The sequence below is a fragment of the Ceratotherium simum genome, chromosome 4 (genome assembly GCF_057802395.1).
Source record: "Ceratotherium simum simum isolate JZ-2026a chromosome 4, ASM5780239v1, whole genome shotgun sequence".
In the NCBI taxonomy this organism is placed as follows: domain Eukaryota; kingdom Metazoa; phylum Chordata; class Mammalia; order Perissodactyla; family Rhinocerotidae; genus Ceratotherium; species Ceratotherium simum.
The window spans coordinates 28,696,446-28,716,060 of NC_141903.1; the positions used below are offsets into that span (position 1 = coordinate 28,696,446).

Genomic DNA, 19,615 nt, shown 5'->3' on the forward strand with positions numbered 1-19,615 from the left:
CTATAAGCTTCACAAATAACTTCAGTCTGATAGGGAGGCTGTTAATATCTAAAGAGTGTGGCAGGAAACAGATGGTAGTTTAGGCAGTCTATGGGCCTCATAGATAAACAAGAAATAACTAGAGCCCAGACAGGTTGCCAAAACAGAGCTAGGGTGACCAGGGAGGTGAGCACCACAACAGAAGTCAGCTAACACTTTTGGACATCTGCCTCTGGACTCTATTTCTAGAGGTAAAGTGGAGAGGAGGAAAAAAGCAAGGGGCACACCTAGAAATGCAAAGAACCAGACGGTCGGGCTGCTGGGTAGATTACACGGGTATAGGCCTCAGAATCCACTGTGGTCAGAATCGGGGTCTCACGCATGCGTAATGAGATTCAGGAACTGGGCGCAAGGAGAATGAAACCCGAAAGCCTGGCTTACTCTTTGGTGAGTCACGCAGGGCTTGGCTGGCACTGTCCTTAGTTGTTTTAACCTGGGAGCCTATTTTTGAGCATTAAATGCTTCACGTCCCAGGAAACAAGAGAGTAGGACTCTGGCAACTGGGAATGATTGGATAGTTTCCTGAACTCTCCAGAAGCATCTTTGGGAACTCCAGTAGTTATTTTCCAATGTTTAAGCTGGCACTCTTAAAAAACTTAATTTTATATTGACTCAGCCTTCCTTAAGAAACTCTGAACAGTTTTCAGGATGTGTGCATGCGGATGTTTGGTTACGGCATGTACATTTAGAGATCTGGCTTCCATTTCCTTGGTCTGAACTCTTATTATGGTTAATTAAAATTCCAGAGTCAATCCTTCAGCTTGACTTTGATTTCTGAGAGAGACATGAGTTACCTGTTCCAGAAGGACCAGTTTACTGAGTGTAGTAGGGCCTGCTTTGCTTAAATATGAGGCAGAACCAATTAAAAATGAAACAGAGTGAGATTTCCTATAATTTGAGTAGGCTTCACTTCTAGCAACAGGTTTTGGCAACGTATTTAATTGTTTTTATTTTATTTATGCATCTTTAAAATTTTATGGAAATTTTATTCTCATGTTACAAATGACAAAGATTTGCAAGAGATGACTGTAGAGGACAGGACTATAATGAGGGGTTTTAGACTGTGGGTGTGCAAGGTAACTGCCATCTAGGTCACTCTCCACAATCTCTAGAAAGGCATTCATTGCTCTCTCTTATTTGTGTGTCTGTGGATTCTTTTTATGGGAACTTGAGGCAACAGTTCGGAGTTCGGGTTGTCACAGAATGCAAACAGAGTGCTCTACATTAGAATGCTGTACAGTCTAATGCCTGAGCCAGATCAGGAGTTGACCTCTGACTGGGGGGTTATCTGGGGTAAAACACCATAGTTTCCATGCTTACTTGTTGATAGAAGTCAAATTTAATTCATTTTAATTTAATTTAGTTAATTTATAAAGCATTAACTGAACACCCTCTTTATATTTTCACTTTTCAGGACTAAGTATTGCACAGGGGTGTTTTCCTAGCCTGAGAGAGAAGGAGGCATGAGTTTCAGGACCTTTGAGTTCCTGGTTCCCACTAGTGGTCTTAATTGGTCCCTTTCCTCCGAGGATGAGGCCTTAAGATGTTCTATTAGACATCACACAAATCTAGAAGACTCAACTCTTAAACAAAAACAGTCAGACATATATTTATTTCACTTAGGTCTACTTTATTCTACGAAGAAGTCAAGACATCATGGTGACAAGATGAGGCAATGTGGCATAGATTATACGGGATAAAAAAATGTGTCTTTTGTGAATTGGAATCATAAGATAGACTCAACACTCTCCAAAATGTACAAATTTAAGTTTGTGGTCAGTTTTCCTGGGGAGAGAAAATGACAACAGATGAGAATAGCTGAGGCCATAGGCGTTTCATTAGCATTCACACTTCACCAAAGAACCTAAAAAAGGTACCCAAGTCTCTCCACTTACTGATGTTTCTATAAGAAGTGACTACAATTTAGGAATATTTTAGCAACTGGTGCTGATTACATAAGTATGATGCTCAAAATATATCACAGTTTATATGCCTGAGAACATATTTTCACGGAATTTTTTTATTTAAAGGAGACACACATTTAGAAGCCTGTTTTCAGAAAAGATTGTAATTTTTTTCTTATTAAAAAAGAACAAGAACAATATGCCATACATACTAGGTGTTTGTTTTCATTCATGTATGTTTTGTAAATACTTAAAAGGAACTGTATGTTTCTGTGTATTCTGGTACATCAGTCATCATTTAATATTTTTTGAGCTGATGCTACTATAACTTGCAGATGATTACTTTGTAACCTTTAAACTACTTTTGGCTATTTGATTTTCCAAATTTAATTTTTGTTATAGCTCCAACATCTATTGTGTTGAGAAATAATATTCTGAAACAGAACAAGTTCTTGAGGTTGTTCAGATATAGTCCCCTTTTATACCAATCGTTAGGGGGCTCTAAGATTTCCAAACGTAGTTGTTGAAGCTGAACAATGAACACGGCTCATTCTAACGGACGTGGACTGGCCTGCCTATGAGGAGGGATGTTCCTTATCTCTGGAAATAAACATGCATAGACTGTGAAGTGACTTGGTGACTTTTTTGTCAAGGGAGTTTGAGCAATAGATTAGTAAGTAGAAGTTGCACTAGATGACCCTTAAGTTTCCTTCCAACTTAGAGATTCTAGGATTCTCTGATTCACTATTACTGCCAGAACATGTAGGGATACAGTGACACTAGGGACTCCCAAATCTTATAAATTGTGAGAATTCTATTCATTAGAGTCAATGGGAGATGATTCCTATACTCCTTATGCCCTAAACTACTTCTTCTAATTGAGGTACATTTGTCTTAACACATTAATTTTTACACTTTAAATATAGAAAAGAAAAATATTTCAATACTTCAATACTTACACAACTTCAGAACAAAAGACACAATTATTGCTATAAGTGTGGCCATCAGATCCACAAATTGGGGCATATAGTTGATAACACATTCTCTCTTCTCCTGGCGGTAACTTTTTAAACCCACTGCAATCAACCTGAAAACACATATGAAAAAGCTTCAATTTCTTCTATCAAATCTTTATTCCCAGGATTTAGGATTTTCCAAGGAAGTTCAGAGGGATTTCAATGCATATATTTCTTATTCCAGTTGTTCTCAAACCCTCTTGAGATATGTCCAGTATAAAGATCTTTTGTTATATCAGATATAAAATCATGAACCAGCCCTGGTGATCTAGTGTTTAAGATTCGGCACCCTCACCGCCACGGCCCAGGGTTCATTTCCTAGTCAGGGAACCACCCACCTGTCTGTTGGTTGTCACACTGTGGCAGCTGCATGTTGCTGTGGTGCTGGAAGCTATGCTGCCAGTATTTCAAATGCCAGTGGGGTCACTATGGTGGATAGGTGTCAGTGGAGCGTCCAGACTAAGACAGCTTAGGAAGAAGGACCTAGCCACCCACTTCTGAAAAAACTGCTGTGAAAATCCTATGAATAGTAGCGGAGCACTGTCTGATACAGCACTGGAAGATGAGAGGATGGTGCAAAAAGGCTGGCTAGGGTTCCACTTGGCTCTACACAGGGTTGCTAGGAGTCAGAATCAACTCAATGGCACTAACAACAAATAAAATCATGAGTGATAAACTTCCTTATGGTAGCTGGTAACCCAATCATGATTTATTTAAAAATAGAATCTTACCGCTCTACTGGTTGATGCATCTGTTGTCAACACACACAACATATTCATAAGTGCCACCATCCTCATGGGAGCACACAGAAGTGTAATCAGTTTTCTACATGCCCTGCTATTCCTTTCATTTAAAAAACTCTATCTGAAGGCAAGTGTGAGATGCATTATAGGGATAATTACTATAGTTTCAAGAACTAGGATATCACTGGCAACTTTTACCATTAATGGTCGGTAACAAATTACTTATACACTTCACCAGCACATAGACTGACTAATGTATCTTAACATTGTAGTTGAGAACCACTCTTCTAAATTCCTGGAGCAAAACAAGCAAGTTGACGAGCTGCCTGTGGGAGCAAGTACACAATTGCCAAGAAAGAATTTTCTGGGTTTTTAGTCTATGAGTAAATTGAAGAGTGTGGACAGTAAAGTCAAAGACTTCGGAATTCAAATCCTGACTGTATCATCCTGACATTATTTTACCTCTCTAAGTCTTGCTTCCTTTATTTAAAAAATGAAGGTGATAATAACTACATTGTCAGGTTAAAGTGAAAAATATATAACTGACAAGCTATCTGTAAAATACTTAGCACTACATGGCATGGAAAATACTGAATAAATAATAACTATTATTTTGATCCCTTGGCTTCACTTCCAGGCCTACACAAACTTTGGCTCTGTATAGAGGACTGTACATTTCCAGCTCTTTCTATCCTAGAGTTCCAGCCGTGATAGTTTACTAATTGTTGAATATCTGCACTTGGATTGTCTGAAATGTGCTCAAACTGAAAGTTGAATTCATCTTCCCCTTCTGATATGTTTCATTAATTAATTTATTCATTCCTTCAGTTACTATATTCCATACACCTTCTAAGTTTTAGGGCTGAGCTGAGTTCTGGCAATACAAAAATTAGTAAGCCTGACGTAAGAACAGGAGGACCTTGGAGGCTGTGGAGCAGTGTGGACATTGCGGTGCCCCGAGATGAGTAGATGCCGGCAGGTTTTCACCTCCTCTCCTCGCCTGCTCAAGCCCCAGTGCCAGAGATAATGTCATACTCACATTGTGACCAGGAAACTAGCACGGCTTAATATTCCTTAACCCTTTTCATTCTCAAACAGCTACTAAATCATGAAGGATGGCTTGAATTCAGGCCTCTTTGACTCCAAAATTTGTATTATTAATTCTATTATTTTCTTTAATAGGTAAAACAAAAAATTCCCGGTGTGACCTCTGCCTAGGCCCCAGGGACCTAGAGCTAAAAAGCAGTAGAACTTAGACTAGAGCCCAAATTGCCTGACTGGTGGTTTAAAGTTTTCATTCCCACGCCTAGATCTTCTCAACAATAGTCACTACTTAATGTGAGTTATGAAGGAAAGCTTAAAGTAAAATCTTCATTCTCTGAGATAGAGAACAAAGATGTGTGTGACCTACTTAAAAAGTGTAGAATCATGACTTGTCCTTTTGAGCTTTACAGTGTGCTGGGTACTGTGCTAAACTCTTTTCAAACATTATGGTGTTAAGTCTCACAAAAATCTTATGAAGTGGGTACTGTTGCCCAGGCCGCCCAATTCCAGAGAGCTGGAATTGAAGCCCAGGACTTTATTACTCTCGTGGGATGCGAGGTGGCTAACCACTTTGTTCTTCCGCCTCTGTTTTAGAAACATCTGTCTACAGTGTTTGAAGTAAACGCTTTGTTACTTAAGTAAATCTTCAAATATGTAGAAATTTAATTAATGCATAGTATCCAATATTTTCTTATTGTTACTGGCTTTAAAATTACATAAAAGTATGACATGATGGGTGTACTGACCTGTTGACCTCTGTTTTTGGCACATTCTACATCTGTAAGAAAAACAAAGACAAGAGAAAATGAAATTAAACTCTGGAAGAACCTAATCTTATTAGAAAAATAGTCTTTCATTTGTGTTTCAGCTCTCAGCCTGTCATAAAAATATGACTCTCCTCAGAGCTGTGCTTCAGCATATCGAGGTTGAAGCTTTAACACAGATTTTTAAAAAAATTTTTTGGCGCAGGATTAGAGTGTAGCCAAAAGGATGGAAAAGCTGCTATAATGATGAAGAGTTTGTCTTATTATTTCCTATCTCATAATCAGAGCTTAGGAAATATTGAAAAAAACAAGCAAGTTTGATATTTAGAAAGTGTCTGCTATTAGGTAGCAGGCATGAATGGCAGAAGTTGGACCAGTGGTTGAAAATTCTAGGGAGGCAGATTTAACTCAATAATGGAAGAATAATAATAGTTCATGCTGGGGTCAGCCCTTGTGGTATAGTGGTTAAGACTGGCCAGCTCCACTTTGGCGGCCCAGGTTGAGGGTTCAGATCCTGGGTGTGGACCTACACCACTCCTCAAGCCATATTATGGGAGCAACCCATATAGAAAATAGAGGAAAATTGGCACAGATGTTAGCCTAGGGCTAATCTTCTTCAAACAACAAAAAAGAAAGAGGAAGATTGGCAACAGATGTTAATTCAGGGTGAATCTTCCTTGCTGCACCCCCCCCCCCCAAATAATAATTCACTCTACCAAACAATGGATTGGACTGTTTTATGAAGAAATGAAGTTCCCATAAATGGTGATATCAAGTCAAAGCAAAGTCTGGATGAACACTTCCCAAAGAAGTTACACCAAGTATTTATATGGATAAGAATTTGGGCTTAGCTGACCATTTAGGTCCACTCAGCCCCTGAGATGATATGATTTAGTGATTTATTGATGGAGACAAAATAAAAGTTTGAAAATTGTTTCTCTTATTATCTATGGTAGTAAGTGGTGAGCATATCCCAGCATTCTGTGGGCAGAAGATGACATGAGCTATTGGTATTAGGGCAGGGGCAGGGTTATGAGGGAGATACTCACGAAAGTTGGTTGTAAGCGCCAGAACCAAGAGCAAGACGAAGGCTGTTCCTCTCATGTTGCTGAAGTGGCCAAGGGCAGTCAGATGGAGGCAAAAGAAGTGACTTTCTGGCGTCTGCCCAGCTCAGTTGGGTCCTGCCTTATATATTGTCCGGAATTCCTGCCTCAATTGTGAAATAGCCATCTCCAGCAACAGAATCCTGGGAAGAAGTCAGAAACATCTACCAGGTATGCAAATTCTTTTATTGTGAAAGACAAGTGACTGCACTTGATCTTTTAATAAATAATGAGGCTCAATTATGCTGGCATTATTTCCTTCCCTCTTTCCATGATTAAAAGCTTGAGTGCTTCCACATCTATTATACAATTTGGTCTTCATAACAAATCTGTCAGATAGTCGTTACTATTTTCTTTGTTCTACAGATGAAGAAGTGATGTCACAAGGAAGTTAAGTAATTTGACTGGGTTTAGCACATATTGTTTGCTGTACTACTTTTCCCAGGAACAGTCATCAGCATGGCAGCTTTATAGGTTTTGACATTTTCCCAGGTTCCCTTTTTTCCTTTTCTCTTCTCCAGCACCACATGGAAAATGGTGCCAGTTGGACACCAGACTGGGCACAGAGGAAAGGTATCAACACCCAAGCCTTGATTCAGCAGAAGAAAGCAATGATTCATGCTCTTTTAGCAGGGGGATAATTTTCCCAAGAACCCCCCAATTTGGCGAGATGGTACAATGAGTTAGCTGGTGAGCACTCGCACCACATTTACCTGCCGCGTAGCCGGTGGAAGCTTATTTGTCAAGGGATCTTGGGAAAAGGGTCTTCTCAAGGCCAATGATAAAGAGCTATGTGATCATCTTAACAAAGAATGATTTAGTGTCTGCAGTGTCTCTGAAGCTTTGGCCACGATTCTCTAGTCCCCAAACACAGGCTGATCGTTCAAGAATGAGATGTTAACTTTGCCCTGAACCATAGTTACTTACATGGCCAGTGACATCTTCTGCTGGTACAGTCACTTTCAATAGACAAGCCACCAATCATTTGGCTATGGATTAAATGAGTTTAATTGTGCTTTCATCAAACCATGCTTCATTTGAAATCTTTAATAAAGGCTACAAGAACACTTATTTTGGAATTTGCCAATTTTCAAATAGAGCGACTCTATGAGCAGACCTTGGAAGCAACTCTTGCAGTTTCCCTAGACAGAGTTGGATGACACAGTCTACAATGGAATTAGCGCCAAAGACTGAGAGATTAAAATTCATAATTGTTTGCCTTCGAAATGATAAAGACAGCTGGAACCTGTGCGGGGATGGTCTGAGGGCCGGCATCATAATACTACTGAGAGCTGAAACTCTAAGTCTTGCAGAGCTGAATTCATTGCCAGCTCCACCATTCGCTATGTGACCCTGTGCAAATTATTTGACTGCTATAAGCCTTAGTTTCTTTGTCTTCATTTGATCATTCGGGAAATATTTATGAGCATTTACTCTGTCTTAGAGACTGTATTACAACTTGGGTGTACCATGATTTATGAAAAACTTTGCCACTGTCCTCATTGTAGCTTGACAAAGACTCCTTGGCCAAACGTTAGTTAGGCTTCTCTGAGTCCTTTTCTTCACTATGTCTTGACCTTGTCCCCTGCCTCTGCCCCACCTCATGTCATTGGCCTGCCCAGCCCTGTTTTAGCATAGAATCCTGCTAAGTCATCCCCCTACCACTGATATTTGATCACCCTTGATTTCTAAACTAGTTCTTCATCCCTCACCTCTAATGTATAAGTCCTTGGCTTGCCTAGAGCAAAATCCTGTTAGGCGAGTTTAACAAGGATCCTCCTATCCTTGAAAACTCATGTTAGCAAATTTCCATCTGTTGACTCCCTCACCCTGCTCCCAGGCTACAAATCCCCACTTGTTGTATTTGGAATTAAACCCAATCTCTTTCCTCTATTGCAATAGGGGTATTCAAGACTATACCTTGAATAATGTCTTCCTTACCATTCTAACAAGTGTCAGATAACTTCTCTTTAACAAGCTTACAGAATAAATATATGCAATAATAGCACCATCATCCTAAGCTTGTTGTGAATTTTAAATGAAATTGTATATGTAAACCACTTATTCAGGGTCTGGCACATGGTAAGCTCTCAACAAATGTTAGTATTTGATGACAGTGACCATGATAATGAAGACGATGATGCTGACAGTTATCTGGAGAAGAAAACATTCAGAAAGTACTCAGGAACTATCTTAAATAAGCAAATTATGTATCTTTTTGGCCTTACTGGAATAATAGATCTTGGCATGATAGAAAAAGGAACTTAGTGATGATCAGAGATGTTTGATAATGACTAGAGGTAATGAAAATCTTATCTTTTAAGTGTCCTATTGGAGGCCAGGTGACTACTTGTCAGGAACCCTACAGAAGTGATTCCTTTACTGAATGTGAGAATAGCATCATCCATATTTTTTTCCAACAGATATTCATAAGTAAGCTCTCATAACTAAATTACAATATTACAAACAAATTAAGCTTTTAATATGTAAGTTACTCTCAACAAAAAGAATTTGTCTCATTACCCATCTGGTTACCTATGCCAAAAACTAGAAATCTGACCAAGCTGTGCCTAAGTACATGCAATTAAATACCTTCATCTCTCTCGTTAAACATTTCCAATTAATCACCAAGTCTTTGCTAATTATGCATCCAAAAATATCGAATTCAGTTTCTTACGTCTATCACTTTTGCCAAGGATTTATTGAAGTCTTCAAAAGCTCTAATCTGGAAATTTTTGCAGTAGTCCAGGTGCAAGATTCTGTGGGCTATACTTAACTAGGGTGGGGGATTTGGAAGCAGGGAAAGTGATTAGATTTTGAAGATATTTTGACAGTGGAGCCAACAAGGTCTGCTAATGGATTAGATGTGGATGTATTCGAGAAAGAGAAGAAGCATGGAAGCCACTGAAACTTTTGGTTGGAGCAGCTGCTGAATAGTGGTGCTGTTTCCTGAGATGGGGGCTGCTGCTGGAGGAGCAAGTCAGGCAACTGAGATTGAGATTGTGGTTTCAGATACGAGCACGGTAAGTGTTCAACGTATATTTTTACAAATTGAGAAATTGTGTTCAATAACTAATTCTTATGCATTTTTTCAAGTTCTGTGCCTTTGTACTTGCTTTTCCCTTTACCTGGAATTCCCTGTCCCCCACATAACACACTTACTGGAATGAATTACAACTCAAGAGGAGGCTTCCTCTACACCCTAGGCAGAATTAGACTTACCTTCCTCTATGGCCCCGTAGCAATTTAGTAACATTTATGAAATACTAACCATGAATCAAGCATTATACTAATCACTAGGTATACAGAGGTATAGTCCCTGCCCTCAAAGAGCTTACAGTATAACAGGGAGTGGGGGAACACACCCACAAGCTATTCAGTACAATGTGATAAATAATATTATATACAAAATGCTATGGAACTATAGGTAAGAGAATGGTGGGCAGTCAGGCAAAGGCACTAATATTTATTGAGTGTGTATTTGTCATGTGTAAGGTATTTTGTGTTATTTCATTTAATAATCACAACAGCCCTATAAGCCAAGCATAAGGGTTTAAGTACTCACACAAAGTTTTACAGCTTGCTTGTGACAGAGCTAGTTACATATCAACCCCTGACTCCTAAGCCATTTCTCTGCCAAACCAAATGCAGAGGAGGCTTCATAGGAGGGATAAACTTGAGCTGAAGCAAGAATGATGAAGGCCATTCCCTGCAGAGGATACTCTGCATGTGCTATAAACACAGAGGGCTGGGGGAGTTAGAGACAGTGTCCTTCACAGCTAATGCTAGGAGAGGAGACTGGACAGGTAACACCGTGCACGGGAGTCTGGATTTTATCCTGTAGGCAATGAGTAACAAATGAAGGATTTTGAAGAGAGAAGTAATGGGATCAGATTTACACTACGGGATGATTATTCCAGTATAGTACCTAGTGTAGACTTATATCACAGCTTTATTAGACTGTATAATTATTTTCTAATTCAGGTTTATCTCCCCCTCTAGAGTTCAAGGGGGAGAACTCTAGAACTCTAGAACTTTAACCTGTATTTGTGTGTGTGGGTGTGTGTGTGGGGGTGTGTGTGTGTGTAGTACTGACTTTAATTTAGCCTTATTTATTTTAGTATCTTTAGTGCCTAACATAGGGTCTGGCAAATGGGAACATTACATAGTAGTAGTTGAATTAATGAAAGAAAGAAAGATGGAGGAAGACAGAGAGGGCTGAAACTAGAATTTAAGGTCTCCTAACTCCAAGCCTTACACTGTCGTTTCTATGCCTAGTTTTCATTAGCTTTAATAAAAGATTTAAAAAGCTCTGTGTAAGTAACGACCAGCTGATCCACTTATGTGAAAAAAAATCATGATATTGCTACTTTCAAAGAAGTACACTGATCCACTGGTTATTTTGTCATCATGAAGATACAGCCAACATAATCCAGCATCCAGCACTGTAATATTTTTGATATCAAGGAGAGCCTTAGATACTCAATGTATCACATACCTTTCATTTCTTTCTAATTTCTTTAATTCTTCTATTTAAAAACGATAAATAGGGGGCCGGCCCCGTGGCTTAGCCGGTAAGCGCGCGTGCTCCGCTACTTGTAGCCCGGGTTTGGATCCTGGGCGCGCACCGACGCACCGCTTGTACGACCATGCTGAGGTGGCGTCCCACATACAGCAACTAGAAGGATGTGCTTCTATGACATACAACTATCTACTAGGGCTTTGGGGAGGAAAAGGGAAAAACATAAAGGAGGAGGATTTGCAATAGATGTTAGCTCAGGGCTGGTCTTCCTCAGCAAAAGGAGGAGGATTGGCATGGATGTTAGTTCAGGGCTGATCTTCCTCACACACACAAAAAAAAGTAAAACCCATAAATAAAGATGAATTCAGTTTCCTCAATTTTCAGTGTGGAGTATAGAACCCAAATTGTTTGTCATAGGCATGTGGGGCCAACACCAAGCACATGTAAGAAATTATATTGGGATTATTGGTTTGCAAACATGAGGAAAAGCTAAATGACCAAGGCAAAGTTAGGATAAGCACCAAGGCAGGTCGGGAGCCTTAGAATGCTCATCACAGACAGAACCTCTGGGCACTGCCAGGTGAACAATTCAGCACCAGTGGGAGGGAGGGCGAGACATCGTGATTGACAGTCCCACCAAATGAGAATACGAATTAGGATAAAAAATGCAAATAGATAGCACTTATAAAAACTTCTTAAGGGACAATCACCTTTCCAAGAAATGTGTGCATATTATCTCATTCAGTCTTTAAATAAGCCGATGAGAGAGGTGCTGTCTTTTATCTCCATTTTACAGATGAGGAGGTTAAGTAACTTGAATGCATCCATATTTTTAAACTTTTCTTTTTTAACAGCAAAATACTTTGTTTAATAATAATAGCAATAACAGTAATAATATTTACTGAGCACTGGTTATATGTCATGCACTGCTGGAATTGATGTATGTATGTTAACTTATTTAAATTTTAAAACAATTATATGAGACAAATACTATTACTACCAAGACTTTACAAATGAAGGAAATGAAGCACAGAGAGAATAAATAAGTTGTCCAAGGTCACAGGAGTGAGTAGTGAAACTGGACAACCTTATATAGAAGCATAGTAGATTACACTGATGTCAGAGGTGCTCTGTTACTTGATGAAGGAATGTGGGAGCTGGGTTTTCTAATCCCCATCTTCCCATGATGGCCCCTGAGTCACACTCATCAAGTCTCCAGGGTTCAATAGGGTAATTTAAAGATCACTGTTCTAGATGGGAAGTTCCCTAATTCCAGCATTGGGCTGTGATCAAGTTTTAGTTGTTATGGTGCAAAATTAGAGAATGTTTAATGTCACTAACTACTTTTTCTTTAGGAAACCTACTTAAGACCCTTCTTTAAATTTTTAAAAAATAATTTTACTATCTTGCAAGTTACCCAAGTGAGGGAAACCACTGGTATAGATGATCTCCAACATCTTACCTCTAACCTTAAGTTTCTATCATTCTCTGACCTTGAGAGAAAGTGACTTGACTTCTTGCCTCTCTTTCCAGAGATCACGTCAGAGAGAAAATGGAAATATCCATGTCATGTGAGTTATTTAGCAGCCTCTTTGTCAGTCTCAGGTTTCCCTCTGTAGTCAGCCCAACTATTCAATTTAGTAGAACTTTAGAATAGTGGAGGGCATTTTGTGAGGAAAGATCCAATAGAACTTCATATATCAAAGAAGAGAGTGAAGGCTTATTTAATACTCATAATTTGTCCTTGAGAAATCTTCCAAAAAGCCACGTGAAGTTGAGCCCCTATTATGTACGGCTATGCGTGCACCACCCTTTCCAATTATAGTCTTCCAAATGTTTCCCCTCATCTGTCATGGAAGCTCATCTAGTACAGGTTCTAGAAGTACCTGTAAGTGTTACTATTTCCATTGTACAGAGGGGAAATGAGGATCAGAGAGGTTAAATAATTTTTCCAAGGTTTCTGATTAAATGACTTAGTTTGCATTGTAAGGCAGACTAGTCTGTCTCAAAAACCCCAGCCTTGAACTCTTACACAATCCTGCGTGTCTAAGAGGTGTAAGCCAACTGGCAGGACCAGCTCTCTTAAGGGCATGGCTACCTAAAGATACCAGACCAGATAAGTAGCAGTCACCTAAGGCCCATCATAGTAATAGGTACCCTCACCAGGACTTCAGAAGGAGAAACGAATTCAGTGAGGGAAGGACTACCTGAGGGAGCTGTCTGGATCAGAGAGCCTCAGATACTTGGCTCTGGTTGGAAGAGTGTGAATGCAGAGGGGAGAAGAGAAGAAAGAGAGGATGATCTAGAAGGAGCAAGGTGACAGAGAGTCCCTTGGCCATAATAAGGGACACTCAAGGTCAGGGAACAAGGCAGTTATCTGAACTGAAGCTCAAGAAGAGAACTGAATCTCAAGATTGTAGACACAAGATCAGAGGAGGACTAACATGAAGGTCACTCTTGGAGGGTGTCAGAGGACTGGGCTGAGTGGGGCTATAGTTGCTTAAACCTCGTCTGCTTCTGATAAGGACTGGCCCCGGAGTTTGGGACCTGTTCATGTGTATACAAGGATTGAGTGTTCACTTCTGGGAAGAGAACCGTTGCAGGATCTGGGAACCAGGAAATCCTTACCACAAAGTCACCTGAGCTCCTCGGAAATGTCTTTCAACACAATGGCAGTCCTTTCCTCCTATGTAAGCAAGACCTTTAAGACAGTCCTGAATTATGCTGAAAAAAACCTTAAAAATGTCACTATGAAATTGAGGTTTCTTTTCCTAAGGAATTCTGAAATATTTTCAGTATATATTGGGAGTGGGGGAGGTGAGGAGAGCCTTGTAGTTTATTTGAGAATTTACTTAAGAGCTCAGCCCATGTAACATAAGAACAGGTTTATCAGGTTACTAGTACTTGCATAAGGATTAAGAATACATTTTTATTTTTATTTTTTTATTTTTTATTTTTGGTGAGGAAGATTAGCCCTGAGCTAACATCCGTTGCCAATCCTCCTCTTTTTGCTGAAGAAGATTGGCCCTTGGCGAACACCCATGCCCATCTTCCTTTACTTTATATGTAGGATGCCTGCCACAGCATGGCTTGATAAGCGGCGCGTAGGTCCATGCCCAGGATCCAAACTTGCGAACTCCAGGCTGCCAAAGCAGAGCGTGCGAACTTAACCACTACGCAACAGGGAAGAACACATTTTTAAATTTTAACTTTTTATTTTGAAATAATTGTTGCAATTGGAGAACAAAGAACTTCTCATGTACTCTTCACCTCAAAATTCCATTCAAATTTTCCCATCTGTGCCAATACTGCCTTTATACTAAAATGATCCAATCCAACAAGACGGAATATTGTTAAGATGGCAGTACACCCAGTCAAAGTCTCAGCTGCCCTTTTCAGAAAAATGGATAAGCTGATCCTAAAATTCATATGGAAATACAAGTTACCCAGAACAGCCAAAACAATCTTGAAAAAGAAGAAAGTTAGATGACTCACATTTCCCAATTTTAAAATTTACTACAAAGTTATAGTAATCAAGACAGTATATAGTAGAATTGGGAATCCATACATAAAGTCTTCCATTTATGGTCGATTGATTTTTGACAAGGGTGCCATAACAATTCATTAGAGAAAGAATAGTCTTTTCAAAAATCGGTGCTAAGACAACTGGATATCCACATACAAAACAATGAGGTTGGACCCCCTACCTCATTTTATATAAGAAAGGATAACAGAAATTAACTCAAAATGGATCAAAAACTTAAATGTAAGAGCTAGAACTATAGAACTCTTAGAAGAAAACATGAATCTTTGTGTAAATCATTGTGACCTTTGAATGAGCAGTGGTTTCTTAGATATGACACTAAGAGTACCAGAAACAAAAGAGAAAATTGATAAATTGGACATCACCAAAATTAAAAATTTTCACACTTAAAGGACAGCCCACAAGAAGGGAGGAAATGTTTGCAAATTGTATATCTGATAAGGGACTAGTATCCAGAATATATGAAGAACATTACAGCTCGACAATAACCAGACAAATAATCCAGTTAAAAACTGAGCAAAGGATTTGAATAGACATTTTCCCAAAGAAGATATACAAATGGCCAACATGTTCATCATCATTAGTTATTAGGGAAATGCAAATCAAAACCAAAATGAGATACCATTTACATCCATTAGGATGGCTAAAATTTAAAAAAACAGATAAGATGTTAGCAAGGATGTCGAGAAATTAGAACCCTCAAACGTTGCTGGTGGGAATACCAAATGGTGCAGCTTCTTTGAAAAACAGTTTGGTAGCTCCTCAAAAAGTTAAATGTAGAGTTACCATATGACCTAGAAATTCCATTCCTAGGTATTTACCCAAAAGAATTGAAAACATAGGGGCCGGCCCGGTGGCTTAGTGGTTAAGTGCGCGCGCTCCGCTGCTGGCGGCCCGGGTTCAGATCCCGGGCGCGCACCGACACACCGCTTCTCCCGCCATGCTGAGGCCACGTCCCACATACAGCAACTAGAAGGATGTGCAACTATGACATACAACTATCTACTGGGGCTTTGGGGGAAAAAAAAAAAAGAATTGAAAACATATGTTCACACAAAAACTTGTATATGAATGTTCATGGCAGCTTTCTTCATAATAGCCCGCAATTGGCGACAATCCAACCATCCATCAATTGACGAATGATTGAATGCAGTATAGCCATAGAATGGAATATTACTCAGCCATAAAAAGGAATGAAGTAGTGATACATGCTACAACATGGATTCACCTTGAAAACTTTGTGATAAACGAAAGAAGTCAGAGAGGAAAGACCACATATTATATGATTCTATTTATATATGTCAAGAATAGAAACTCTATAGACAAAAATTAGATTAGTGATTGCCAGGGGCTGGAAGAATGGGAGAATGGGAGTGACTGCTAATGGGTATGGAGTTTCTTTTTGTGGTGATGAAATGTTCTGGGATTAGATAGTGGTGATAGTTGCACAATTTTGTGAGTAGACTAGAAATCATTGAATTATATACTTTAAAAACAAGAATTTTAAATGGTATGTGAACTATTTCTCAATAATAGTAATAACAATGATGATAAAAGGTCCATTCAGGATCATGAATTGTAATGTCCTTCAGTGTCTTTCAAAGCAGAACACTTAAAAGGCCCTTCCTTGGTTTTTGAAAATTATAGACTAGTTATTTTGTAAAATGTTTTTTAAATTTGAGTTTGTCTGATGTTTCTTATTGATTATATTCAGGTTGTGAATGTTTGGCAGGAAAATCCGGAAGTCACCCTATGTTCTTTGCTCTGCATCCTTTCAGATAGTACACATGATGCTGATTGGCCCTGTCACTAATGATGCAGGCTTTGATCACTTGAGTAAGTTAGTGTCTGCGAGGTTTCTCCACTGTAAAGTTAGTCTTTTTCCTTTCAAAATTAATAAATATTTTGTGGTGAATTCCTTGAGATTATGTAAATATCTTATTTTTCATTGAAATTTTACTCATGATATTGAGTGAAGTGAGGCCATGTTCAAATGTGTGTAAACTTATATGTTCAAACTACACATTCTCCTTTTCACTTTGTGTTCTAACTGTGTTCTAATGAACAGAGATGTTCCCATTTCTCAAACCAAGAAAAAAAACTAAAAATTTACTGGTCATGTATCTTTACGCTAACCTGTCAAGCATATTGCAAAGAATGTGGTATATGTGTTTAGGACTTGGTAAATGTTGGAGAGGGTTGGGCATACAGATCATAATCATCCCATTTATTTCTATAGGACTTTATAGCTTACAAAGCATGTTCACGTGCTTTTCTCATCTGACTCTCACAATGTACTGGCTAAGTTACAGATTATTATTCTCTTGATTTTATCAGCAAGGAAACAGATATTGTGCACACAAAACCACACACCTGAAAATGTTCGGGCTGAGGTAAGAGCTGAAGCCTTCTGTCCCAAGGTTCGTTGTGTTCTCCAGAGCTGCTTGGTGGAGTTTTGTAATGAAGACAATGATGGTGAGGATGATAAAGATCCCAGTGACGCAAATGCTAATGAGTACACAGAGGAGCCAGTAAAACGGAATAAAGTTATTTCTTCTCCAAGGCCTAACCTTGGAAAGGTAATATTTAAAAAATAAATCCACTTCTCATTCACATTGATGGTGATTTAGCAGCTTCCCTTGTGGTGAAGATTTACTTTTCTCTTACTTTTCCTGGCGGGGAAAAAGGAGAAAAAAAGAAAATTAATACATATGCCATAGGAAGAAATACATATAAATTCCATTGATGTTAAACAGTTTATAGTGAAAAGCAAGAGGCTTCATTGCCAACATCACACCTCAGTGGGAACTAATTTTAACCATTTCTATTTTAAGGTTGTTACCATCATAATTCTCAATAATATACTTATACTTCTATTTCTTAATTTATCAACTAAAATTGTTATTTATTGACTCCTATCAATGGAAGAAAAATTTGTTGATTTACATTACTTTCCCATTTTTTACCTCTTCGCAATTTTTGATAGGCATATCACGACTTTTTAAAAAGCTTGCCTGTTACCTTTATAACTTTAAATAACATATGTTAGTCACTACTTCTATTATCCTCATCATTAGACAGCATCTCATAACTCTATAAGAACTTTATCTGCCTCTATACACTTCCATCAATCAGCTTTTCTCTCTGAAGACTTGTGACCTCTACTTTTATTTTTACATTTCACACATTAAAAATACAGATGTTCTGTTCTGAATATCGTAATTCATTATTCTATTGTTTGTCTATAGGTTGATTCTAAAATCTGAAGAGCAATAACTATTTTTAAACATCATTTTAAATACTAAAGTGATTCTGGGAATGTATCAATTGTAGGGCAAATCTAGACTTCAGTTTCAGAAAGACTGGAAATCTTTTTTAGGTAATGAGTTTTAGTAAATGTTGGAAGAGAAGGGCCGTATTACCAACGCCTAATATTTGCTTTGGATGGAGTATGGACTGAAGAACGGAGGCTGCTCAGGTCTGCAACGAAGCTGGATGTTTCCTAAGCTTCTTTATACAGTAGGATGTATAGAACAAATGTTGGTTAGACTCTGAGCCAGCAGAACCATCTACCACTTACAGGTCTGCAATTTTATCCATTGTTCCCCTTTGGCAGTGTCAGGGAGGGGGAAACTCCCCCTTCTACTGTTCTTAGGTTCTTATAGCAGGGCTAGTAATAAAATTGACAAAAGGCCAGATTAACAGAAGAAAAACCCAATTTAATATGTACATACTGGACATCATAGAGAAATGATGCCCAAAGAGTGAATAAAGCAGGCAGTAGATATGTCTTTTGTACAAAGAAACAATCAATTTGTGAGGAATGACAAGAACAAAGAAACTTAGGTTTGAGATACATAATTAGTGAGGAATTTAAGCAGAGTTAAGGCTTGAGGTAGTAAATTAACAAGGTTTGTTTATATAGGCTTCTTGGCCCTGAATTCCCTAGATCTGGTGATAAGGAGGTAGGGAGAGCACCTTTCACCTGGGAGATTTATTTCCTGCTTTCAGGGGAAACAGAGAAGAGGGTCAAAATGCCATTTCTTGCATTGGCTGCTTCTTAATTCAAAATAGTCAATATGGCATTGTGGGATATTTTGGGGTGGCCTGCCATGGGCCCCAACAGGTGCTCCCTTTATCTCATCTGGAAAGTGAGGCTGAGTATGTCTACTTCATGACACTATGTGAGGCTTAAATGAGACAGTGTATACGAAAGTATTTTGTGAACTATGAAGTTTTACAAATGTTACGTACTGGATCGTTTCATAAAAGGAGTTTGATTCCCAGGAGTCATGAGATGTGATGCATGAAATTCTGGAAACACTATTTGGGCCCTGCATTAGGAGTAGCAGACCTGGGTTCTTGACCTGTTCCTCCATGTGAGGAATGAGGCATTTCCAATTTTTGGAACTCACTGTTTCCATCCATAATATGAGGCTGTTGACTGGCTCTCTTCCATCCCTCACAATCAGAAATTCTAAGCAGAGGTGTGTCTTTTGCTCATATTTTGTGTCATGGTTCCATTGATATCTTTACCTAATCTTCATGCACAGTTGACAGGGGTTGTCATAAATTTTCCATCTGTGCCACACACAGGGGCAAAGATGAGCTCAGAGTATAGGGGTATGCCCATGCCATGATCTTTATATCTATCACAATCCAACTGCAGGGAGAAAGAGAGCTTTCACGTAGACAGAGAAGTGAGCTTCTTAGCGTTCAGGTCAGCTGAGGAGAAGTGAATGAGGTCAGAGGGAGAATGAGAATGACTGAGGTAGCCAAAATTTGAAGGAAGCAGAGGAGGAGGGAGGAGGTTAGACAAATGGAGCAACATGGAAATCAGGGCTCCTGAAAAGAGAGAAACACCTGAAGACAGGTAAGAAAGAATCTGGTGAGGAGCACCAGAAAAATGTAGGTGTTTGTTTAACACAAGGTAAAC

The 19,615-nt window shown here is 38.9% G+C and overlaps 1 protein-coding gene across 1 annotated transcript; it reads right to left on the reverse strand.

Moving 5' to 3' along the window:
* Positions 1–1,778: 1,778 nt before the first annotated feature.
* LOC106801593 (serine peptidase inhibitor Kazal type 9) lies at positions 1,779–6,614 on the reverse strand. The gene is made up of 4 exons (XM_014786226.2): positions 6,560–6,614; positions 5,493–5,524; positions 2,903–3,030; positions 1,779–1,824 (listed from the first exon to the last, which is right to left on the reverse strand). Exons 1-4 carry the CDS (start codon positions 6,612–6,614, stop codon positions 1,779–1,781), a joined length of 261 nt encoding a protein of 86 aa, XP_014641712.2.
* Between the last annotated feature and the right edge of the window lie 13,001 nt (positions 6,615–19,615).

What these genes read in the sequence shown, in the direction of transcription:
- LOC106801593 (XM_014786226.2), bottom strand. Translation starts at nt 6,614, where the DNA reads ATGAGAGGAACAGCCTTCGTCTTGCTCTTGGTTCTGGCGCTTACAACC. An exon ending in GGCGCTTACAACCAACTTTC is followed by an intron (nt 5,525 to 6,559) that starts GTGAGTATCTCC and finishes TTTTTCTTACAG; the next exon opens with ATGTAGAATGTGCCAAAAAC. An exon ending in GTCTTTTGTTCTGAAGTTGT is followed by an intron (nt 1,825 to 2,902) that starts GTAAGTATTGAA and finishes TTCTCTCCCCAG; the next exon opens with GAAAACTGACCACAAACTTA.